Source organism: Myodes glareolus, chromosome 3 (genome assembly GCF_982192425.1).
Source record: "Myodes glareolus chromosome 3, mMyoGla1.1, whole genome shotgun sequence".
Lineage (NCBI taxonomy): Eukaryota > Metazoa > Chordata > Mammalia > Rodentia > Cricetidae > Myodes > Myodes glareolus.
This window is the reverse complement of record NC_142028.1, coordinates 60,939,394-60,965,585: the sequence shown is the minus strand read 5'-3', so window position 1 is coordinate 60,965,585 and position 26,192 is coordinate 60,939,394. Positions and strand designations below refer to the sequence as shown.

Here is a 26,192-nt window from a genome sequence, read left to right as displayed (position 1 = left end):
CAGCTTGACACAAGCAGTGTCACCTGGGAAGAGGAGCCTGTGGATGAGTCTGATGAGGAACATTTTCTTAGTTAAATGACCGATGCAAGGGTCCAGCCCCTTTAGGAGATGCCATCCCTGGGCTGGTGGTCTTGGGTTGTATAAAAAGCAAGTGTAACCACCTTTGGCATTTCTTGATCTAGGCAACAGAAGAATAAAAAATTCAAAAAATAACAACTAGGCGTGGTTACACATGATTATAACTGCAGCAACTAGGTGGGCTGAGGCAGAAGAATTGTCATGAGTTCTAGGCCAGCAGAGGTTATACAGCAACATCTTGTTTCAAAAAACCAAACAAAACAAAACAACTAGTTGCCAATAACTTAGCCAGCTCACCTACATGGAACTTCTACCACAAAGCAAATGACCCGTTTGGCAGGTTCTATAACAGAAGCCCAAATCTGGAAATGACACTTGTTCTTAGGGTTCCCAGAAAGACAACTCTCCCTGTTCCTGGAAGGTTGATTTTCATTCAGTGACTGAATCAGATGGTTTTAGGTTCCCAGTCCTTAGAAGACACATTAACATGCTTGCCTATAACCCTTCTCAGGGAAATACAAAATATTTTCCAATCAAAAGGTCAGCAGATCAATGCTAGCCTGAACTATACAGAGAAACCTTCTAACAAAAGTCACAGAATCAAGAAAGAAGCCTTTTGAAGGTCAGCAACTTATTACACTGACGAAAATCCATCAGTCCGAGTTCTTGCCACAAAAACACACCACCCAGATTTTTAGCCACAAATACATGAGGGATATTTAGACATTCCAGTCAAATTCGGGCATGAGCAAGATGCCCAGTGCATTTGGTACCCAATGATGTAAGCCTGGTGATCTGAGTATGATTCTTTGAACCTACATGATGGTGGAAGGAAGAAATGAATTCCACAGGTTGTCCTTTGACCTGCAAGTATGTACTATGGTACATTAATCAAAAGAATTCATAGAAAATAATGACAAATATTTTTCTTGTTATTTTGGTTGTTTTCTGTTTTTCTTTTTAATTAATTAATTATTGTTTTCTTTATAGTTTTGTTTTTGTTGGGATGACAGATCCCATCCCAAAAAGAGCTCTTCTCTTGGCTTAAGGAGCCTGGACTAGGTCTCTGCAGACAATGGGAGGAAGCTTTGTGATGAAGAGCTACCATTCTCCATGTGTCCATAATAGTCTAGGAGGATGGTAGCTTATGAAGATAATCCTAGCACTTGAAAAGCAGAAGCAGGAGAATTACAAGTTTGTGGCTAGCAAGGGATTCATGTCTACTGAAAAGTTAACAACTGACAATGAAATATAAGAACCAGGTTCCATTTCTCTAAAACCTAAATATCTGGAAGGTTGCACACATCAAGGAGCCTCTATAGTTTGAAATAGACTCTCACAATATTAGCCAGGGGGACCTTGAACTTAGAGAGATCCTCCTACCTAAGGTCCCCCAGTGCTCAGACGACAACCATAGCCACCACAATTCTTCCTGATTCTAAAAGACTTACCTGTGCATACGCGGAACTTCTTAACCCCTCATTGAAACAGAATTTGTAAAAGTAAGCTTGCTACCTACAACCTATTTTATTTGTGTCTAAGAAACTCACTTTTAGAGGCTTAGACTTTGCTCAGATGTAGTAGTAAAGGCCATGAGCAAACATTCCCACAACAGCCAATAGGTATCCAAGCATTTCCTGTACCCTCTGGGATGATTACAATGACAGACACATTAAGCCTATTATAAACCAAGCACTCCTCTCTATTAATGAGCTATATCAACCAATCAGCTATTTACTATCACCTAAAGTAGCTTAGTGTCATTTCACAGATATGAAAACGAAGACACAGAAAAGTGATATGGCTTAGCTACAGGCATGGTAGTGGAATTAAGAGTTCTAGGAACTCTGCCTTCAGAGTTCAAACACTTGGGTTTTTTTTTGGTTGAGAAGGGTTTCATTGCAGTCCTGGCTGTTCTGTAGACCAGGCCTGTCTCTGTTTCCTGCATTCTGGAATTAAAGTTATGTGTGACCACCACCCGGCCAAACACATCTTTTCTAAACACGCATTTATTTATTGGGTGTTTCTGTTATGTGGGCATGTCACAGCACACGTGAGGTTGGAGAACAACCGGTTATCAGGCTTGGAAGCAGGTGTGCATCTTTACAGCCCACCGAGAGCCCAAGCTCTAGGCAATACTGCCTTTCTGAGGTATGGTCAGTTAACTCCACAAGCACACATTTGATCCCATAATCAAGTATTTAGACATCAAGCACTCTAGAATACATAAGCACACATTCACAGAAAATCATCACCAGAACAACCACTTCTCAACTCACGCTCAATGTGACATTGCAAGCTTGAATGGAGGTACCACTACCTATAAAACTAATTTAAAGCAGAAATCTAAAAAATAAGGCCTGAAAAGCAAAGTTAAATAAACAGAACTAGAGAGATGGTTCATCAGTTAAAAGTTCTGGATACTCTTGCCAAGGACCTGGGTTTAATTCCCATTCACAACATCCTAAAACTCTAGTACCAAGGGATCCAATACACTTTCCTGGCCTCGGAGGGCACCAGGCATGCATGTGATGCACAGGAATATGTTCAGACTGAAGCAAAATTTAAACTAAGATAATTTTTAAATGTCTAAGAAAAGTAAACAAAACAAATTCTGTATTTTTTTTCTTTTTGTGGTCCCATGATGGAGAGCAGAACTTCTTACATCTATATTTTCTGTCCCCTCTCGCACAAGATTTTGAGAAAACAAAACAAAGGCTGTAAGTGAAGGCACAGGCAGGTAAATCCTTGTGAGTTTGAGACAGGATTACACACAGTGAGATGGGTCACAAAAAAACAAACAAACAAACAAACAGAACAGAACAAACCAGAGGCTGGGTATGGTGATGTATGATGTATGTATGTAGCTAGGTACTCTGGAAGAAACAAAAGGACCAGGAATTTAGGGGCCACCAAAACATCCAAAACCTCTTATAGTTTTTTTTTTCCTCTCTAGTCCATCACCCTTGCCAGGTGGTAGAAATACTCACAGGCAAGCTGGAGGGTCTTGACTGAAGACTCAGGTTCATATCTTCTTGCCCTCCTTTACTGGAGGTCATTGAGGGGGCTGAGGATGCCTGAGATCCAAATGAATCTTGAGAAAGCTCCTATAAGAAAAAAAAAAATTCTGTGAGGCCCGTCCCTCATGGTGACACACACCTTAATTTTCAGTGCTTGGTAGGGAAAGACAGGCAGATCTGAGTTCCACACCTTGTCTCTAAAACAATAAGCCAAAACAGTGAGAGAGAGAGGGAGGGGGAGAGGGAGAGGGAGAGAGACAGAGACAGAGACAGAGACACAGAGACAGACAGAGACCCCAATAGACCAACCAGACTGGGGCTGGAGAGATGGCTCAGCATTTGTTGCTCTTGTCGAGGACATAGGTTCAGTTCTCAATATCCACACAAAGGCTCACAACTCACAACCATTAGTACCTCTATCTAGTTATAGAGGATTCAACATCCTCTCCTGGTCTCTGTGGGAAACAGGCACACACAAGGTACATAGGAAATCATACAGGCAAAACACCCATGCATACACACAAAGAAAATCTTAAAAAGAAACCAGGCAAGCTTGCTTCGGGGTAGAAGAGCTGTGGTGCTTCCATACACAGGAGAGTCACGTGTGAAAAGTGCAACTGCACACACATTATTTCACCTAACAAAAGCTTAAACTGTGACTCTTAAGAATGTCAAAGATTGCCCAGCACTAGACAGGCTACAACAGAATCACAGCAAGTTCAAGGTCAGTCTGGGCTAGATAGTGAAGAATTGCCAAACAAAACAAAACAAAACAAACTAAATAAAAAAGCCCTCCAAACAAATTAATGTCAATAGTGAAATTTGATGGTATTGTTGTCTATTTACTGCTACCCAAGGAGAGCCATTTCTTGGGGTTGAAGGCAGAAATATAACTGTAAATTCCGTATCTTATCTAGCAATGGATTAAGCAATATGGTTTGTTTTAAAACAATCAAAAAGTGAGGGGCTCTAGCCCCTATCTAGAGTGAGTATTGACAGATGATTTTTTTCTTTTTTTTTTTCTTTTTTTGGTTTTTCAAGACAAGGTTTCACTGTAGTTTTAGAGTCTGTCCTGGAACTAGCTCTTGTACACCAGGCTGGCCTCGAACTCACAGAGATCCGCCTGCCTCTGCCTCCCGAGTGCTGGGATTAAAGGCGTGTGCCACCACTAGCAGGCTCAGATTTATTTCAAAAGTGTCACCACAACATAAAAATACTTAAGAGTCAGTCATTTTTTCCTCATGGGGCTCTAAGGCAGAGGTAGGCAGATCTCTTGAGTTCCAGATCAGACTTTGTCTAAAACAAACAAACACTCTAAACAGAGAATTTCAGAATCCAGAAAATTCTGAGTAACAGAACAGAATGGCAGCAAAAATAAACTGCATATAGTACAGCTAACTAAGTAATTATTTTGGAAAATGATCAAAGTTTTCCAAATCTAGATGCTCACATTCTGATATGCTGATTGAGAGAGTGGGAATCAGACCCACTGCCTTTAATTTCCTGTCTACAGGATTTTCCATTGCTTTATTTTTTCACAGTAAGAACTACAAGTCTTTATGTAGTTCAAAAGGCTATACCTTTATTAGTTCAATCAATCCTATACACATTTCCCCAGCGTTTAATTGACTTTTATGCATATTCATATGGAAAGCTGTCATGACACCAAGCTATAAGCTGCCTCTGGTTGAACACAGGTAGGACAAGAGGCGAGTCACTCACCTGTGGTGGAGGGAAGCGCTGCTGGGAGTAGGCAGTTTGCTGGGACTGCTGAGGCTGGGGCTGAGGATATGCAGCCTGCTGGGAGAGCGTAGAGGATGCTGGCTGCTGAGGTTGCTGCTGCTGGTAGGGAGACTGTGCCTGTGGTTGCTGTGAGTAGGGGGGCTGGCTCTGGGGGTGCTGTTGTGCAGTGGACTGCTGGGAGGGGTACGGAGTTGGGGACTGCTGATGTGGAGGCTGGGATGGCTGCTGGGAATACGGAGGCTGAGAGGACTGAAGCTGTGGTTGCTGAGTCTGCGGCTGCTGCTGATATGAAGGCTGCGCATGAGGGGTCTGGGATGGTGGTTGTTGGGAGTAAGGTGGCTGTTGTTGCTGGGGATGAGGACTTTGCTGGTTATAGTACGGAGTCTGGCCCTGCTGACCATAACCACTGGGGCCTTGCTGTCCATAAGGTGGAATCTGTAAGAAAGAAAAGATACTTTTAGAACTGACTCACCTAGATGAAGAAAGTTGATGAGCAGAATATTCAAGTATCACCGCATACAATGTTCAGGAGTCTTCTAGTCCTCTTTAAACTAAGTCTTAAAAGAATGGCCAAACTTGTTTACACATAAGACCGAAGTCACCCACTAAAACTGATGTTATTTAACAATCGAGCAACTCACAAGAGCTCAAGAACAGTTAGTTATTTTCCCCAGTGAGCCTATTCATTTTTTGTCACGGCCTAAGTTATCTTTATGTTAGGAATTTATTCTAACTACAATGAAGAGGCACTAAACGTCTGGTTCAAACAATTGAAGGCATAATATTTAGTAATCTGAATCGTATACAAATCACTAAGCTACCTTGGCTCTCTTTTTCATTTAGTCTCATTTTAAAACATTCAGGGGCTATATAGCTCAGCCACTGTGTTTGCCTACCATGCACAAGGTCCCCAATGCTACATAGACCAGGCAGGATGGATGTAGTTTATCTCTATTTCCATCCCATTACTGGTGATCAAGAAGTTCAAGGTCTTTCTGGGATACATTAGAGTTAGAGGCCAGCCTGAAATCTGAGATGACACAAGGAGAGAACTCCATATCATCCTTTCTCATAGAAAGACAGCAGGGAGTGATGGCTTACATCTTTAGTCTCAGCACTTTGGGAGGCAGAGGCAGGAAGAACACCAAGTTGAGGTCAGTCTGGTCTACACAGAAAAACTCTGCCTCAAAAAAAAAAAAAAAAAGCTGGTGGCACATTCCATTGATCCTAGCACTTATGAGGCAGGCAAATCTGTACAGTCCAGCCTGGTCTACAGAGTGAATTCCAGGACAGTCAGGGCTATACACCCATCTTGAAAAACAAAACAAACAAACAAAAAAAGAAAAGTGTATAAATTTCATTTAAAGACATTGTTTGATTTTTGCTAAAGTTTTGGAAATAATCTCTGACTTCATACAGTCTTTTTCTTTTTCTAAGTGGCAGAAAATCTGCCAACACAGAAACAAGGAAAGGATGATAGATGTTGGGGTAGCAATATGGCTTAACAGATAAGACACTTGCCACCAAGCCTGATGACCTGAGTTCAATCCCTGGGATTTATTTGAGCAAGTTGTATGACCTGGCATTTTGCTGTCATGACCAAGTAAATGACAGTGATATAATTTTTACAAAGGTGACAGTGAAGGGATTGTGGGTGGAGCTAAGTAGCAGAGTCCTATCTGGTACGCTTGAGACCTTTGTTTTAAGTCTCAGCATCGAAAACCAAAACCAACCCCCACCCCCAAACAATGGCATGGAAATCAGATATACTGACATGAGAGGAAGTTTCATCTGTAACAGCACTGCTACACCTTTGCTGGTCATTACAGTTCCTTCTTTCTTCTACACTCCGTCCTTAAACATTCTCTTTTAACCCAGATAGCTTATGTTACAGGCCGGGAGAAAGGTAAAGGCCTCCTCACCAACAAGGAAAATGGTACAAATGGTTTCTACTCTAACAGTAATAAATAGATCCTTAATCCATTTAGTCTCCCAAGGGAAGACCAGCCAAGTAAGAAAAAAAAGGTAGATTGGGTACCAATCCCAAAATACATTGAGACAGACAGAAAAACACATATAGACGGTAACCATGCCCAGACCCAAATAATCACACAAAAACTATATTAATTACAACCCTGTTTGACCAATAGCTTCGGTGCATTCCTAGCTAGCTCTTACATCTTAAATTAACCCATTTCTATTTATCTATGTATTACCATGAGGCTGTGGCTTGCAGGTAATGTTTTGGCATCTTTCTCCTTTGGTGGCTGGCTATATGACCTCACCTCGATTCCACCTATCTCTGTTCAGATTTCCTGTCTGGCTTTACTCTGCTAAGCCATTGGCCAAAACAGCATTATTCAATCAACCAATAAAAGCAATGCATATACAAAAGAACGTCCCATATCAGACATAGGATGGTGCGCACTATCTTGTCTTGTCTATAGCTAGTCTACGAGCATATTTAGGGGAGGTCTGAAAGCCATTATAATCCTCACACAGCAATTTTAGACAGCAAAGAAGGTCAAGGTCATCATATACCTGCTGTGCATACGAGAGGCCGCCCATGGCACTCTGAGCCCGGCCCTGCATGGTCATTGGGTACCGCTGTGGAGTCTGGGACCCATATGGCTGGCCCGGGTACCCATGTCCTTGTTGCGGTCCAGAAGGAGGTCCCTGTTGTTGTGAGTATGGGTTAGTCCCACCATACGGCTGAGGTCTCATCTTTCCCATCTGATCCATTGGACTGGATGGCTACAAAATAAAGAACATTTTCATTAATCTCAAGTTTGCACAGCCTCTGGCCAGCATGAACACATAGAGGCCTTTTAAAGTCCACATGCCACATAAGAAACCAGCTATTATGGAAAGGTAATGGGACAGAACCCTTAAGTAGTCATTCAACTCTTTTCAGAACTTAGATTTTCATAAATAAAATGATAATGCCATGTAAAAGCATTTTGGAAGCTTTAAAAACTGAGATACAGAAGCATCCTAGAAAACTGAAAAAGAGATGAGGTGGAGGTGGGGGAGAACAGATTCCATAGTCCATTTTTATTCGCGTGTTTATAATGCTACGTATGGCACAAAGTAGTTCCTTGTCTTCTCAAAGAACAAGATATAAGGCTCAAGAAATGCTCAGTAGTTAAGGGCATCGAGTTTAGTTCCCAGCATTGGGTGGCTAACAACCACCTGTAACTCCAGCTCCAGGGAATCTAACGACCTCTTCTTATCTTAGCAGGCACACATCCCAAAGCACACACACATGCATGCAACAGGACATATACCCACACAAACACGCTGAGACACAAATAAAAAGAAACCTTTAAATAACAGTAACAAGCTATAGGTTGAGTGTGGTGGCACACATCTCTAATTCCAGCACTTGGAAGGTAAAGACAAGATGATCAGCAGTTCAATGTCATCCTAAGATGCAAAGTGAGTTTGATACCAGTCTGGGTTAAAGGAGACCCTGTCTCAAAAAGCCAAAAGGAACAAAGTACAACACTAGCAACATAAAGCTCAAAAGTTCAAAGCACAGGTACCAATGTGCAAATACAGCTTTATAGTTAGGCATGGTGGCTCACACCAATAATCCTAGTTTAGGAGTCCAAGGTGACCCTCAGCTAGATAAGGAGTTCCAGGACAACTTGAGCTGGTAGTGCTACCCTGTTGATTGACTGATAGACAGACAGAAGAGAAACAAACAAACAAACAAACTTGAACATTCATGTGACTTTTCAGTCCTTTATGGTGTGACAGGTTCAATCAGCTCATTCACTTTCTGACATAGCTTCATCTTACTGGTGCTACAAAAGACAGTCCTAACAAACTTTCCTCTGCCAGAGATGCCTGTCTATATATACTTGTGATATGAAAAAGGAGAATTCTTCTAAATATCTCTCAAATACACTCAGTTGCAGGGTAGGTTCAGAGCCTAAAACAAATCTTGAAACAAAATCTTAAATTGGGAGTAGGGATAAATTTAAGTATTCTAGGTGTAGATATCATTAACTCTCAAATGAAGGTCAGTAAATCAGCAGCATACATCCAATCACCTGGAGAGCTTGTCAAACCACAGTGCACCAGCATCCATCTGTGGTTCAGTAGGTTCAAACAGAAACTAGGATGTGCACATTTGTAACAAGTGCCCTGGTGATCATATTTTTAAGAAGTACTGCTGTAGAGCTGGAGACATAGCCTAGTAGGAGGCTTTAGGTTCAAGTCCCAGTTTGGGGAGGATGAGATGGATCTAAATGTGGGTGTTTGGGGGTGACCTAGAGGTCTAGATCATCCCTATGGTTCTTTCTAGTTCTATTACTCAATAAATAATAAAATACTTAATAATGTAAGATGTGCTTCATTTAAACAATTGCTTGCCTCTTCCTTCCTCCATTCTTCTCTCCTTCTGTGTGTTTACTATACTAAAGTACAGCCATTGTGAAGGAATATCAAACTATCAAGAAAAAAAAACCTCAGAAGCTAGTGGAGGGCTGTGGTGGGACACACCTGTAACCCCAGGTACTTAGAAGTTTGAAGCAGGAGCGTCATAGATCCAAAGTCAGCTTGGTTTACATATAGCAAATCCTAGGCCAGCCAGAACTACATAGATGTAGCTTTGTTTTGTTTGTTTTCAAAGAAAAACAAAATGAAGCAGAAGCAAAGTTCTTTCAAACTTTGAATAAAGTTCAACTAAAAAGGTAACCATGGCGGTGGGAGCACTACTTCCTTCTCAAACTAGAGAATCACAGGAAAACTGCCCCAAATCACTATCCTTCAGTGTTATTCCAGGGCTATCTATTTCCAACTATCTTAACTTCTACATCAGAAGCCCCAATAATGCTTTCAATCAGAATTTTGTAACCTACATGGGTTATTTTGAGGCCATTTAGGACATTTAAGTTTAACAGAAATTGGGCTAGTGAGAAATAGTACAATTTTCCTCGGTATAAGTGGCAATAGTGCAGAGACTAGGAAGTGAGGGGAAATATTTAAATGCCACACATCACACCTCATCTCCTTCCAGGTTACAGAGGCTGTCTTGGCTGAGGCCCTCAATTGAAGACAATAAGAGAGACTAACTAACTAGCATGCTCTTGCTATCTTTCAGTCTAGGCCTGCCCAGTACACCAGGAGCAGCTATTACCATGGTGTTACTATGGAGCTTCTACAGCAATGTCTATCAACAACGGCTGCAGATCAGAATTTTCCATGAAGCTTCACAAATGCCCAGACCTCAAGATTCCAATTTTGTTGGTGTGGGAGGGCTTGAGCAAGCTCCTCCCCATTTTACAACCATGATTAACTGGAAACTACTGATACAGTAAACCATTATTCAGAAGAAAAAAAAAGGACTATGACTTGTTACTATTACACACTTAAAATATGAAATGTAACTGGGGAACTGAATTATTTCAGTTAGACAGAATTTGCTACATATAGACCAGACTAATCTCAAATCAGCAATCTTCTTGCATTAGCCTCCAAAGTGCTGGGATTAAAGGTGTGGCAATTATATTTTGTTGTTTCTGTTGTTGCTGTTTTGTTTTGTTGAGATATGGTTTCTCTGTATAGCTCTTACTGTCCGGTAATATCTGTAGACCAAGCTGGCCTCCAACTCAAGAGATTCACTTGCTTCTGCTCCCTGAGTATTGGGACTAAAGGTGTGCATCACCACTGCCCGGGTAGTTTTATTATTTGTATATCTGTTTATTTTTGCAGTCCTGGGGATTGAACATAAGGCCTGATGCATGCTATATAAATATTCTGCCACTGATCCCTCATTTTACTTTTTATTGAGACAAGGTCTTACTAAGTTGCCCAGGATAATTTCAAACTTTAAAAAATAGATTTATGGCCGAGCGGTGGTGGCGCATGCCTTTAATCCCAGCACTCGGGAGGCAGAGGCAGGTGGATCTCTGTGAGTTTAAGAACAGCTTGGTCTACCTAGTTCCAGAACAGGCTTGAAAGCTACAGAGAAACCCCGTCTCAAAAAAAAAAAAAAAGAAAAAAAAGAAAGAAAGAAAAAAGGAAGGAAGATTATTTATTTTATGTGTATGAGTGGTTTGCTTAAATATCTATCTATGCACTATGTACATGCCTGACATCCAAGGAGCCCAGAAGAGGATGTAGAATTCCTAGGAGCTGGAGTTATGGACAGTTGTGGGCCACAATGTGGACACTGAGAATCAAACTGCAGCCCTCTGCAAGAACAAGTGTTCTTAACAGCTGAGCCAGCTCTTCAGCCTCTAACCTTGAAAGTTTGATGCTCCTACCTCAGCTTTGTAGTAAATGGAACTAAAGGTTTGTGCCTCTAGGCTTAGTATCTTCACTTACAGTTACTATTGATTATTAATTTTATTACTTTATTAATTTTATTGATAAAAATCATTATTTATTACTTCTTTTAAATAAGGGTCTCAAGTAGCTTAGGAAGGCAGGCCTCAAACAAGCTATATATATCAAAAGATGACCCTGAACTGTTGGCTTTTCTGACCCCCATCCAGTAAATGCTGTAATTAAAGGCATGTGCCACCATGTCTAGGTCATGTGGTGCTTGGGATCAAATCCAGGGCAAAATTTGTTAGACAAGTATCCTACCAACTAAGTTATCCACATAATCATATATGGCTAGTGGCTACACTACTACAATGTAGTTTGAGAGCAATGTTTCTAAATAATTTACCATTTCCTGCTAAATATGGCTCCAAATTTCCTATAAAACTCCACACAATATTAACATACAGAAAGAGTAAAGAGTGCAGCAATCTGATAGACTTGGGTTCAAATCCTAACTCACTGTCTGCCTTAAACACTTTAGTTCATTACTTACAATGCACATAGTGAACAACTTCCCACAATCTGCTGTGGGATGCTCATAATCATGCCTATAATCTCAGCACTTGAAAGCTGAAGCAGGAGGATCACCATGAGTTTCATACAAATCAAGACTACAATCTCTAGGTCAGCCTGGGCTACAGAATGAGACAAAAAAAAAAAAAAGCTTCCGGGGGCTGGAGAGATGGCTCAGTGGTTAAGAGCACTGACTGCTCTTCCAGAGGACCCGGGTTCAATTCCCAGCACCCACATGGCAGCTCACAATGGTCTGAAGATCCAGTTGCAGGGGATCTGACACCTTCACACCGATGCACATAAAATAAAGTTAAATAAACCATAAAAAAAAGCTTCCCACAGTGCTTATAGTTAAATGTTCAATAAATGACAGTTATTATCAATAATGACAAACCATTTCCCCACCCCCAATACTATATATTCCAAGCTATATGTTCTGCTTCTTGATTCTGCTGTTTTATTCACAATGGCTTCCTCTCACCCCAGTGCTAGCAACTGAACTTGAAAGGCCTTGTGTGTGCTCTCCTGATGTTCCATTCTTAGAGCTAGACTGGCTTCTAATAGCATAACTCAACCTTTCAACATACAAGATGTCACTTTCAGCACACTTTGAATCTCTCATACTTCTAAATGACCTACTGTAACTTTAGTAAACATTATAAGGCTTAACAGTGATAACTAACTACTCCAATAAACTGGCTATATTTCTGAAGTCCAAGTTAGTTTTGCTTTGTTTTGAAATGGCAAGGAATCTCACTGTTGCCCAAACTGCATTTGAATTCCTAGGACTCCTAGGGAAGAGGAAATGGGAGGAGAGGAAAGAGGTGCAAATGCAGTCAGTCTGGATGTAAATTTAAAAATAAAATAAAATAAAAGGATTCCAGACTAGCTGGAATTACAGGCATATACCACCACTTTGGCTAAGTTCTGGGACACAAGAGTTCAGGCATTTTATTTTCAAAGTCTTCTCAATAACCCAAGAACAGGACTCAGTTATTGTTCAACTGCAGTGATGTGCACTCCACTGAGAAAACACAGTTCAAACTATCCAGACAGAAGGTGAAAGACATCTTCAATCCCAAAATAGGTTATGACTTTGGGGGCAGTAGAAAACAGAAAATTTTCTACTACATATAAAGTAGAGAAGCCAGTTTCATTTGTCGGCCGCCACAAAGGAGAAGATGGGAACACCAAATCGGGGATGCAAAGAGCCAGAGATTCCACTCTGGGAAAGACAGAGGAAATCCTTTCAATGGGAAACCACAGGAGTAGATTACTGTGATTACACTTCAAAAGCAAAGGCTCCGAGACAGAGACACATAATTGAGAGGAAAACGCTGGCCCTTGATCAGGGAAGTCAGGCCCCCTGCTATATACTACCCTGCATTCATAAAAAAATAAAAATAAAAAGGGGGAAGAGCCATAAGAAAACACACCTCAGTCTACCACTTAGCTCCTTCCAGACCACTGGCCAAGTTATAAACTGCCTGACAAATGAAAGAATGCAGTTTAGGGGCATCAAAGGCAAGGACGCTTAGCAGGCTTTTCCGTCTGAATATATTTGGTACAAACCAGCTTGCAGACTAACCAACCACTTGCAGGGTTCTTTCCCCTGCTCTCATCAAATGGAATTACAAGTACCCCCAGACCAGGTGGCTACTGGAATCACTCACAGGTTTCTCAATCCACCAAGGGAAGCCACAGTGACCCTGTGAACTGAATGTAACAAACTGAGGTTTACAGTTCATCAGGGTTAAGTGTCAGATAAACAAAAGTAACCAGTTTCGGGACACTTAAAAGATGAAACATAGTTGCAAATTTTCTATTTTACCGTGAGCCACTGAGAGCAGACAAGACGAAGAACTAACATTTCCAAACATCAAGAGATAGCACTCCCAATATCATGTGGTAGTGGCATCAGGAGGAGGAGGAGGAGGAGGAGGAGGAGGGGGGGGGGAGGAGGAGGAGGAGGAGGAGGAGGAGGAGGAGGAGGAGGAGGAGGAGGAGGAGGAGGAGGAGAAGAAGAAGAAGAAGAAGAAGAAGAAGAAGAAGAAGAAGAAGAAGAAGAAGAAGAAGAAGAAGAAGAAGAAGAAGAAGAACTTCTGAAAGAAAAGTCTGAGAACGAATTGATAGTGCCAGGCCAAAGGTGCACAAAGGAAGTGATCAGAAGTGGCCTTTATAGCCAACTTTAACGCCCAGCAGTGCCAAAGACTAGAAGGAATAAAATGAAAAGTTGGGCCAGGGACTGCCAAGAGTATCCATCGTCAGAAAAAAGTCCTTGTTCTTTCGCTCTAAATGCCAACTAGTTGGTGCCAGGATAAACCTAGAGCTATCCATACCCTTAAATTTTGGACTTCCAAGTATTATTTCTTACTTCTTGTGCTTTCAATTTATTCCTGGCCAGATTTGTTTATGAGTTTTAATAATAACAATAAAAAATGCATCCCTGGCTCTTTAACCGAAAGAACCCCCTAATTGATTCCCACAGTAATTAACCTGCATTTTACCTCCGAGAGCGGTAGTTAAGGAAGTCGGCACGGCTATTTATAACTCAGCTCAAATTGAGGGCAGACTGCCTAAAATCTAACACATCCCAGCTGTACTCCTGTTTGAACTGGGGCCAAGGGAATTTTTTAAAGCAATCTTGGCACCGAATGAATGACACCAACAGTATGAGAGCGCGAGTGGTTGTGTTGTGGTGACGTAGCATTGGAGGTGGAGGGGGGGCAGTGTACTGTGATCCCTCTCGTGCATGCCTGCTGCCTGAGTCCCAGTACAGTAAGCTGGGAACCGCCCACTGAGAGCCAAACACAGGAAAAGGCTTTTCCTGTGGACCGCCTTGAAGTGAGAAACACATGGCTAATCTGCATAAACTCGAAGCCACACCGCCCCTGCCAGGAAGGTTAGTGCTCGTAATCTCTGGCCATGGAGCTGGCTGCCTGGGAAGACTTGGACTGGCGCCTGATAACCCAGAAAGAGCCGAGAGAACAGATGGGTAAGGACCCCAGCAGAATACAGCCCCGGGTCACGTGACTCGCCACATGGCCCCGCCAGCACAAACTATTGTCTGGCTGCAGAGCTCCTATACAAAGGCACCAGGCCTCCGCTTCCTGTGATTCTAGGGACTGGCAGCAGCTGTTCATCAGTCCCAGAGGGGACCCTCCACTATTAAGGGGCACTTCAGGCAGAGGTAAGTACAAAAGTTAAGGCCTCTCCCAATCAGCAAACTTTCACTTTCCCTGCCAGCTCCACGGAAATCACTTAGATCTTAGGACGAAGGAGACTTCCCCTACAAGAACAGCCTTGTTCCCTGGTACATAAATCACTCCCATTGTCCTGTTTCTCTAAAACTAGACTATCCTGACCTTCCCCTCCCACCATGACACCCACCCATTCACCATGGCTTTAAAGACATCAGATTCCTACCCAAATACAAGATAAGTACTATGAAAATCAGCTCAGATATGTGTATCCTGAGACCCTGTCTCCTAACTATACAGGGGTTTGAGGTGGTGTCTTACTATCTTGTACAGGCTGATTTCTACTCTTGGGCTCAAGTGATCATCAGTAGTGCTGAGACTATAGGCAGTTATACCATACCCAGCCATGTTTTACTTTTAAACATGGGAAACATGGCTAGATCCCAGGACAAAAACCCACTCCCAACCTCCTGCTTGGCCTTACCACAGCAATCTCATCCACAGAGAAATGGAAATTGGAGAGGGCAGGGAAATGACAATCTTAAAACATACACTAACATTTTATCCAGAGAGTCAAACACACCTGGCCTAGGAGTCTCGTTATTATCTTACAAAAGATAAATAATAATTCATTCAAGTTCTGAACAAACTGGTGGTTAGAAACTGCCCTTCCCCCAAGCCTGTTTTGTTGTCTTAAATTCTTTCAAACTTTACCTATGTTCATAAGGTGAATGAGATCACACTGGCAACATATCAGGTAAGGCCTGAGGTCTTTCCAAACCTACACTACACCTCATGATACAGAGCTCGCAGGGCATGGACTGACCCGTGCCTAAAATCACAGTCCTTAGGACACAGCATGTTCAAGGATGGTGTGGGTTCCATACAGTCAGTTTGGAAAAAAGTGGGGGAAGCTAGATTCTGACTTTAAAAAAAGGGGGTGGGTGTACTTGGACTACTGTTCTCTATTTATCCAGACCAAAGGAACACAGAAAATTTACTGAGGTTTAGAAAAGGCAACCAAGCTGGGCAGTGATGGTGTACAACCACATGGCAATATACAGATGAAAAGAAATGGGTTAATTTAAGCTATAAGAGCAGTCAGGCAGTGGTGGAGCACGCCTTTAATCCCAGCACTTGGGAGGCAGAGGCAGGTGGATCTCTGTGAGTTCGATTCCAGTCTGGTCTACAAGAGCTAGTTCCAGGACAGGCTCCAAACCTACAGAGAAACCCTGTCTCAAAAACAAAAACAAAAACAAAAACAAAAACAAAAAAAAAAAAAAGAGAGAGACCAAAAGAGAAAGAGTCACTAAACCATCTAATAAAACTAACAGAATATGAGAGTCAATTGATAACCACTTCACAGCTGCCCACCCAAAAGTAACACACCAGAAAAACCACTGCTGGGTGGCTGGTGTTTCTTTACTTCTTCCCTGGCACCAGGAAGAGTACTTCGAATAGAGCAGCTAAAGCACCAAATTAAGAAGGGAAGTCTCCTTTATCCACAGCATGCTCATCAGTCACTCTTACACAGTGCAAAGGCTCATCCTACAACACAGAAGACTGCTTTTGATAAGACCGGACTTACACGCCCAATTTTTCAACTTCCAACTATAAAAAAAAAACAAGCAACTTCTTCAGAAAAATATTCTCTTGTTGGGAGGTATGGTAGTGAATATCTTTAATCCCAGCAGGGACAGGCTGATAAAGGAAAATATTCTTCAGGTATTACTTAAAACACAGGGTCATAAAAAAACAGGGTAAGGCCCTAAGAGGACAAAGCAGAACAAAAGCTCATCTGATAAATCGGGAGCCCCCTTTACAACTTTTCAAGGGTAAGACAACACTACAAGTTCCTAAGAATCCTCAGGATGGGTAGGCTCCAGTACCAGTTCTCACAACAGCTTCATGCATTATGGCACTCAACCCAGTGCTACTATCCAGGATTCTGATTAGTGGCAAGACGACAGGTTCAGGAATCTATGAGGGAGATGGTACTTCTCTTACTGTTTCTACACTTAACTAACATAAACTCTAGGAAGCTAGAACTGTATGCAAGGTTTCCTACTTTAAAGAAAAGGTCTTCAACTATTGCTTAAAATACAACACTATAAAAATAAAGCACCCCACCCCCAGAAAACAAAACAACAAAAAAAGACATGCTCTTAGGGTCTGATCTGTATGGCAATCCTGGGCCATTGGATTAAGAGTTTTGCCCATAGTGTTTCTAATTTCTCTGTCCCTCAGTTTACTAATCAAGAGAATAGAAGTAATTGGGCAGAGAGAAGTAGGCAGATCTCTGTGACTTTGAGGCTAGCCTAGTCTACATAGTGAGACCTTCTCCCCTCCTCCTTCCCACACACTGTTCATGCAGATGATGGAGTCTAGTCAGTCATTTAGTATTTCATTCCATCACTCAGGATTCCAGTTTGGTGCCAGCCTTGGCTACAAAGTGAGAACCTATCATAAACAAACAAACAAAAAACCCTCACAAAAGCACTATGGAGTTGGCTCAATGGGTAAAATGCTTGCTGCACAAACATAAAGACCGAGTTCAGATCCCGAGCACCCATGCAGAACCCAAGCACAGGAGTGGGTGTCTATAACCTCAACGCTGGGTAAGCAAAAGACAGGTGGATCTAAGCCAGCCAGTCTAGCCAAAACAGCAAGCTCTAGGTTCAGTGAAAGACACTATCCCAAAAATAAGATGTAGAGTGACAGAGGAAGGCACCCAACACAGACATGCATGAGCAGGAGCATGCACACGCACACACACACACACACACACACACACACACACACATACACACACACACACACAGAGTGGGTTGAGGTGCAGTTCAGTCTAGCACATGGACCTGGATTTGATTCCCAGCACTGAAAACAACATTACTACCAAACAGGCATGGTTATATGACCAAGTCTGGAATAACTGAGATAGAAATATCTCTCTCTCTCTTTCTCTTTCTCAACATGAAGTTTTCCATTCAGTATTTTTGGACAGGTGTTGACTGTTGTTACCTAAAACCTCAGAAAGCAAAACCACATACAAGAAGGGGGACTACTGGGACTGGAGAAATGATTCAGTGATTGAAAGCACTGGGTTCAATTTCCAGCATCCACATGGCAATTCACAGTTCAGTTCCAGGGATCCATGGCTCCAGGCACACAAGTCATGCACACATATATATATACATATATGCATGCAGGCAAAATACTCATATACATAAGGAGAGAAAGTAAATCTTTAAAAGAGGGGGAGGACTATTATATACACCATGATAATAGCATCCTCTGGGTTTGAGGGAATAAATGAACCAAGGATAAAGCACACCTTCCATCCAAATGAACAAGCTCCTGTCTAGGAGACTGGATCCAGAAACACTCCTAGACAGGGATCAATCTTTTACATTAAATAACTTTTCAAGAATGGAGATGTAGCGCTGGGTTTAATTTCCAGAAAGGAATAAACTGGGAAGAGGAGGGTTGTGACACACCCACAGTTCTACCACTCAGGCAGGAAGGAGAGAGGAGTTGTAGTGCAAACTATCTTCAGCTAGAGTCGAGGCCAGCCTGGCCAGCATTAATAACTTGTCTAACACCAAACAAATGCAGCCCCTAAACAGACAAGCTCTTCCTGTGAACCATTTATAAAATGACAATTCTGAACCTTTCTACAAAGAGTAGAATTTTCTTCTTCCACTATACTATTATCACATAAGATAGTAGGTATAATCACTTACCCTTGCTTAATGTATGTACCTAGACAGCATGTAAGCCCCAGGAGGCAGCAATGCATGTGTGTATGACTCAGTGCCATGTCTGTCATCTAGCACACTTAGCTACCCTCATCCTGCACAAGTCTCAAATTTCCAGCAGCAAAGCTTAGAAACCAGAAAAATTGCTGGGCAATGGTGGGGCATGTCTTTAATCCCAGTACTTGGGAGGCAGAAGCAGTCAGACCTCTGAGTTCGAGACCAGCCTGGTCTACAGAATGAGTTCCAGGACAGCCAGAGCTACACAGAGGAAACTCTGTCTCGAAACAAAAGCAAGCAAACCCACCAACATACAAATCAGACATCCAAAAGGTTGGCCAGTCTAAGTCTAAAGCATCACCTATTTTCAGTCTGTTTTCCCAGAGGAATTTATTCAATTCAAAGAAAATCCCTTTCTTCCAGGAAAGGATTCTGACAGTACAGGCAATACTTTCAACAGAGGTGATGATACTAGGTGGCACTAGCCACTCTAAGTGTTTTTTTAACCCTAACAGTTAAACAGCACAAAGATACCTGCTGGCAGAGAACACAGCGTTTTATTTTAAAGCACTGGTTAGAGTCAGGTCTGGTAGCTCACATGTAAGGCAGGAGGACTGTTTTGAGTTTGAGATCAGCCTAGATTACTTAGGGCGATCCAGGTTACTCTGGTTTAAAGTGTAAAATCCAAACTCAAACAGCAAATAAAATAAATAAGAAAGCAAGCAAAAACAAAGCAAAGCCACTACTGCAAAATAATTTACCAGACGTTTTCCCCCTCTAATGCGTTTATTACAAGCACAGCCATGCTGATACCTATTATTATTCACTTTCTTCCTCACTATGAAGATCTGCAGGGGTGGGGACTCCGGGCCCTGAGTTCACAGCACACTGTCTGACAGTGGTGCAGCTCATGAAGCACCTGCTGATTGATGAAACTGGACTAGCAGATTGTAGGTACTCATGAGTTAAACATTTTGCCATTAAGACCTTTTATACTAGCAAAACCCCAATTTTTGTACACTTAATCTAGGTGCTATTTCAGCCTCTTTACTTAAATTCCAATTAAATGAGGAGTTTAAGAGTACAGTCTTTGTTATCCAAGGTGACACGACTTAACACCAAAACAAGGCACTTGCACAGGTAGTATGACCTGACAAAGGAAAGGCAGGTACTTCCTCCCACTGCCATCCTCCAGTGCATCTACTAGAGAAAGGACATTGGTATGGGTGACTCCATAAGCTTGGGGGAGTGCAGTTATCTTGGTACATGTCATATTTAGCATTGTGTGATATGGCACAAAAGGAGTAGAGGCAAGGTCATATAACCTGACACAGCTTCATCTGGAAGAGCACAGGCACTGTCCAGCTCTTCAGATTACTTTTAAAATACTCATCCAGAACCAGTATCTGGTTTGCAGACAGTAGTCAAACCAACTAAACAAGCAAAGGCAGAACCTACCCCTTTCTTTTGTAAAGGCACAGACTACACACACAAACACATTTATTAAAATTAAAGATACTAAATCTAAGTGCATAGTTTTTTCTCTTGCCATTTCCTTCTACACTAAAAAGGAGGCTGCAGCACAACACTGGAGAGGGGACTTCATTCACACACAGACGTGTGCAGCAGGTCCTGCACTGTGACAAGAGCAACAACACACCCCGTTTATCTCATTCATTCCTACAAGTATCTTGGGCTATTCCCCTAAAAAGCCAATTTTTCAGTGAAGACCCATCCCAAGTCTACTGACACTACAACAGACACCACTACAAAAGTTAAGGAAGAGCTAATCAAGCCAGGTGGTGGCGCAGGCCTTGAATCCCAGCACCTGGGAGGAATAGGCAGTCAAATCTCTGTGAGTTCAAGGCCAGCCTGGTATACAGAGTGAGTTCCAGGACACCCAAGGCTACCGCCAGCCTTATTCCAGGTGTGCCCAAATCATAGGATTTAAGGGCAGCAACTTACAGATTGGTAATGATATAGTCTAGCAAATTCTCTGCTTCCTTTGAATGCGTCCAAAGTATGTTGCTCACACTGCTAAGCCACTGTTCAAAGAAACATGTGTGCACATGGCTCTGCTTCAAGATTCTCACCAGAAACACGTGAGACCAAAGTCACCAGCTGTCTTTTCAGAGGCACACTGTCCGTGTTCTCTCTCTGCACTCTGGCCAGTTGGTCATGTTGAGATGGATACTGGCATACTAAACTACCATGAAAATTTAGCCAATATCTTACCTTCTTCCATCTCCTCCCCTGGTTCATACATTCTTCAGAGATGATCTTATTTCAAGACACTAAGAATGTCCCTTTAGTGCATGTGTCCGGGCGGGTGAGCCCAACTACTTCAACCATATTTTATTTTAAACCCAAATGTTATCATAAGACTAGTCACCTGAGGTTTTCTGTTGGGAGTTTTAGAGAAGTCAATTCCAAGTTGCATCAGGGAGCAAGGACAAGAATCACAAAGTGAAAGAAAAACTGGAATGTCACAAAGCTGTCCTGTGCCAACTGAGCCCCAAAAAGTAGGGAGGCTGAGATTGTTCTCTAGATGAAGAAACAAGAGCATGAGAAACAAAGCGCTCACCATTTAGAAACTTCCGCGTCTTAGACAAAAGTGGCTCCTGTCTTTAATTATCCAGACCTCTGGAACAGAGGTAGGTTGAAAGACACTAGGGTTTTCTCAGAAATGTTGTAGTGGAAGTGGTACTAACTGCAACTCCAAGCCTTGTACCAACTCTAGCATGGTAAAGTTCCTAGAGCATCTCATCTGCATGGTTTATATTCTACAATGTTAGACGCCAAATGAAGGAATGAAAGGCAGTGGAAGAGTGTAAAGGAATAAAGCCAAAAGCAGGAGAATGAGAAAATGAGTTAGAAACACATCTGTACAGCACAGAACTCCCTATTAAAAGTATTCCTCTATATAGAAAACTTCAGTTCACAGGTCACACTGTCAGTCTCCTGTCCTGGGTGGGTCTCAGGCGGCAAGGAGAACGTGGTCTGCAGTACACTGGTTTCTAGGGAGAGGACATATAAATTCCACTTGAGATTGTCTGTCTTAGCTTAACACGTTTAACCACGTGGCTGCCCTGGAATTCACTTTGTAGACCAGGCTGGCCTTGAACTCGCCCATATCCACCAGCCTCCATCTCCCAAGAGTTGAGATTAAAGTCTACACCACTACTACCAGGCCTACTTGAGACTTTAGAAAGCACACATTAGAACACTGGCTCTCCACTGGGTACTTGAACTGTTAAGTGTTTACTAACTGACCATTTTTGTTATTTCCATTACACTGCCAAGGACAATCTTGAATAAGAACTCTACAACTGGAGACAGGTCTCAGCTCAACCATACACTCCTCAGACAGGGCTGACCCACTTCAATGTTGGAATAACTTGCTAGGATTCTACTTTGCTAGAACTTCAAAAGGGACACAAGGATCCTCCGACTCGAGAGGGACTATGTTAGAATCTTGCCGGTAAGTCAAAGTCACGTGGTGATTCACAGATTTAATAGAAATGGGTTAATTAAGATGTGAGAGTTAGCCAATAAGGGGTTAGAGCTAATGGGCAAGGCAGTATTTCAATGAATACAGTTTCTGTGTAATTATTTCGAGTATAAGCTAGCCGGGCTGCAGGGAGCCGGGTGGGACGCAGTCACTCCTCATACAATACATGAGGGAGAGAGAGAAGTTACAGAGAGAATCACATTCTTGGTCTCAGATCAGGGAGCCATCACAGACAGAAGGAATACAGCATTTAATTAATGTTGAACTACTGATGCTTTTTTGGGGGATGGGGGATAGGATCTCATGTAGTTGAGGCTGTATTTGAACTCCTGATCCTCTTGCCTCCCTCATCTCCCAAGTGCTGAGATTAGGTAAGCACTAAACTGGTCTTATTTGGAGACTATCAGACATACCCAGAAACAGTCTTTTTTACCTTCCTCCAACTCCCAACACCACAGATACATATTACTACTGTGTCACCTCGTGCAGAACTAGGAAAAACAGCAAGAGGCCAGTTGTAAATAAACAGAATATGGGTGCCATACCATTAGAGCACTGAACAGGAGATGATCCATCTATTGCATACATGGGCTAAATGTTTGGATAGCCCTAAAATGCCTATGTTGAAGTCCTAACCCATAATGGGATGGTTTTAGAGAGTGGGGCCTTGACCAGCAATTGGATTTAGCTTGGATCACAATGGTAGATCCCCATACAGGGATTAGCACTCCCCCCCCCACTTTCTGGTTTCCCCCCCAAAAAACAGGATTTCTCTGTGTAACAGTCCTGACTATACTGGAACTCACTCTGTAAAACAGGCTGGCCCCCAACTCACAAAGATCCACCTGTCTCTACCTGTGCCACCATGACCCTGTGGATTAGCACTTTTCAATAGCATTGTGAGGCCCTAATGAGAAGATGCTAAGACCACAGCAAGGTTTGAGGCCAGCCTGATCTACAGAGTGAGTTACAGAACAGCCAGGACTACACAGAGAAACCTTGTCTTGAAAAACCAGAAAAAGATCACAAGCAAGAGACTTCACCTAGAATCAAATCTGCTGACATCTTCACCTTGCACCTCTACACTTCAGAACTGTGAGAAATGAATGATGCATGGCTTAAGCCACAAAATCTACAGGGTTTTGTTATTTAGTAGCTCATGAGGCTTTCTAACACAACTTCAAGCACTTTTACAGCCTTTTCTCTATCCAGTAACACTTTCATCATAGAAGACAGATGTATCTGAAACACCCATCTACAGTATAATTAGAAGCACCTCAGGCAATTCAAACGCCCTGAAGCTTAGCTGAGTGTAGATGCACAATGCAGCACTTTTCAACTTTGAGTGTCCACCAGCACAACATAAAGAACCTATCACGGCATATGTGAAGTTCTGGATTCAGGGTTTCAATTTCTAAACAAGGCCACCGGGGTAGTCTCTCAAACCAGGCAGATATTGTGACATGACCCTCAGGAGGCTTCCACAAGGCAGCTGCAGATTCAAGGGCAGCTGGGGCTATGTAATAAGACCCTGACTCAAAAAATAAAAGGCTGCAGCAAGAAGCTTCACTGAGTTCAGTTACTGGCCATGCAGGCCTAACAGCCAGTTTGATCCTGAGAATCCAAGTGGAAAGAGGTGAATCGGCATCACAAAGAGGCTCTCTGACCTCCGTGTGCACACAGTCACACATCTGCACCTACTCACTGTACATACACAGTAAAAAGATTTGAGGGGGAGTTATTCGTTTCTTTTTGTTTCTGAGACAGGGTTTCTCTGTGTAGCCCTGGCTGTCCTAGAACAAACTCACTCTGTAGACCAGGCTGGCTTCAAATCCGGCTGCCTCTGCCTCCCAAGTCCTGAGATTAAAGGCATGTGCCACCACCGCCTGGCAAAAAAAAATCTTTTTAAAAAAGAATTTCCATAACCTAACAGGACTTTTACTCATCTTACAGCCTACAAAGTTATGCTTTCTTTCATCATGTGGTTTAGAATACAGAGAAGAGAAATAGCTAATCTAAAGTCTCACAGCCTAAAGAAAATTTAAAACTGGATTTAGGGCTGACTCTCCTATGAAGCTGTATGTGACACTTAGTGTGTGTGCTCACTTTACCCAGGTGGCAGATAAATACAGTAATGTCCTCCTCTCTAACTGGAACTCAAGTTTCTGAAAAATAATTATTCTGTAAATTCTATCTTAAGAACCCAAATCCTATCCCCAGTCTCAAATGTGTCTCCTGATAACGGCTCAAAGGACCAGTTCTCTTCCCAGGAACTGCAAGACAGCAATAAATCAAGTGTCATGATCACTTATAAGAAACCCAGAATAAAACTGTAAATGGGAAAAAATGGACAGGGACAACATCTAGGTATAGTGTCATAGTAAACAAAAGCTAAGGCTCTGACAAACCTTGATTCCCCTTAAACTAACTACGACCCATAAAGGATGTTTTATAGTTCTATTCTATGACTGGAAGCCAAGAGGAATAACAAAATCTGCCTCTTCCAAGATTTTGATGAGGAAATTATTGAGAATCAAACACAATGTTTACTCAGCACACACTAGGTCCACAGTGCACACACAGTAGCTGTCCTGGACACTCAATCCAAGCATGCTTAGATGGTACTACAAAGTTAGATCTCAGTAAAGATGCCTGGCCCTGAGCAATGTTTTGAACAAACTGTTCCCTAAATCCATTATAAATAATATAGTTTTCTTTGGCAGTCTAGATTCCTAAACAGGTAAAAGTTGGAAGTCAAAGCACAAGTCATCTAAACTGGATGATAAAAAGTTTCAGGCTTATTGGGTGGTGGTGCAGGCACCTTTAATCCCAGCACTCAAGGGGCAGAGACAGGTAGATCTCTGGGTTTGAGTTCCCAGGACAGTTAAGGCTACACAGAGAAACACTGTCTCGGAAAAACAAAAGCAAACAAGAGTTTCAGGCTCTAGACTAATGTAGGACCAGCCTGTGAATTCCACAGCCTCAGGATCAGAACAGAATGCTGTCCAAAGGGCAGAAAGAAAGTCATTGTATTTGCCAAAAAAAGACATGGGCATAAACAGCAACTAATCGCCAGCATTTCTGCCTAGGTAACCTGTTTGCTAAGGACTGAAGAAAGCTGTAATGTCCACTCCAGAGAAGGGATATCACTGGGTAGAAGCTCCAAAAGAATGTACCACAAACAATGAAGTCTCTAGTCTTCTACCGCACAGTCAAATTCATATTGTTCTTAAAATCAAAGTACACTAGACTTGAGTCAAGCCCAAATGCACTCTTGCTGGGAAAGATCCCGAGTACGCTCTGCGCTCAAGGAAAAAAAGGAGGCAAAACAAAAACAAGCACACGACAAATGGGCTTTTTAAATAAGTGATATCACACCGACCCCTCACACTCCCCCGCTGCCATCACACTGGTGCTAGATCTTTGGGGGTGGAGGTGAGGTCCTTTTAACAGAGATAAACAAGCAAGCTAAAAGCTAAGTTTAAAAGTGAAAAGCATATAAAAATCTTGGCTGCTGGTGATGAGCCACAGAAAATCGTGAATGTACCAGTGCCAAGGGAAAAGGAAATTTAATATCTAACATTACAGACTTGGGAACATAGAAGCAACAAAGCCATAAGGACACCCAAATGCAAGGGGAGGGGAACTCTTCCTCTTCATGGGGGTGGCAATTCAAGCAGTCCACTCTGGGCCCTCAAACCACATAGCCCAATACTCAAAGCCCCTTAGTATTTAGTATCAACATAACTTCCTGGAGGACAACAAAAATCTGTCCTGGATTACTGGGTGATTTCTAATATGCACCATAACCAACACTAAGTCAACATTCAGGGATGGAATTTCCCACCGAAGCTTGCTGGAATGCATTCTTGGCATCGGGCTTCTTCCCATTCCAGTCTGCCCCTAGAATATGCAGAAGCCACTGGGAAATAACTCAACCTGTTCAAAGACATTCTCCCTAATATGCACAAGTGACCAACAATACTCCCCCCTGATATTTCCTTCACATGCAATTTAAAAAACAAATCAACAA

General features: G+C 42.3%; 1 protein-coding gene across 2 annotated transcripts in view; it reads right to left on the bottom strand.

The window, feature by feature from the left end:
• Positions 1–26,192, bottom strand: part of Arid1a (AT-rich interaction domain 1A) — a 76,683-nt gene that overhangs the window by 37,565 nt on the left and 12,926 nt on the right. For both annotated transcript variants that reach the window (XM_048434071.3, XM_048434070.3), the window contains exons 2-4: positions 7,383–7,595; positions 4,821–5,276; positions 3,069–3,185 (exon numbers count right to left, since the gene is read on the bottom strand). In XM_048434071.3, the coding sequence (XP_048290028.1) occupies positions 3,069–3,185; positions 4,821–5,276; positions 7,383–7,583 (774 nt within the window). In that variant the 5' untranslated portion in view covers positions 7,584–7,595. The remainder of the gene's footprint in view (positions 1–3,068; positions 3,186–4,820; positions 5,277–7,382; positions 7,596–26,192) is intronic.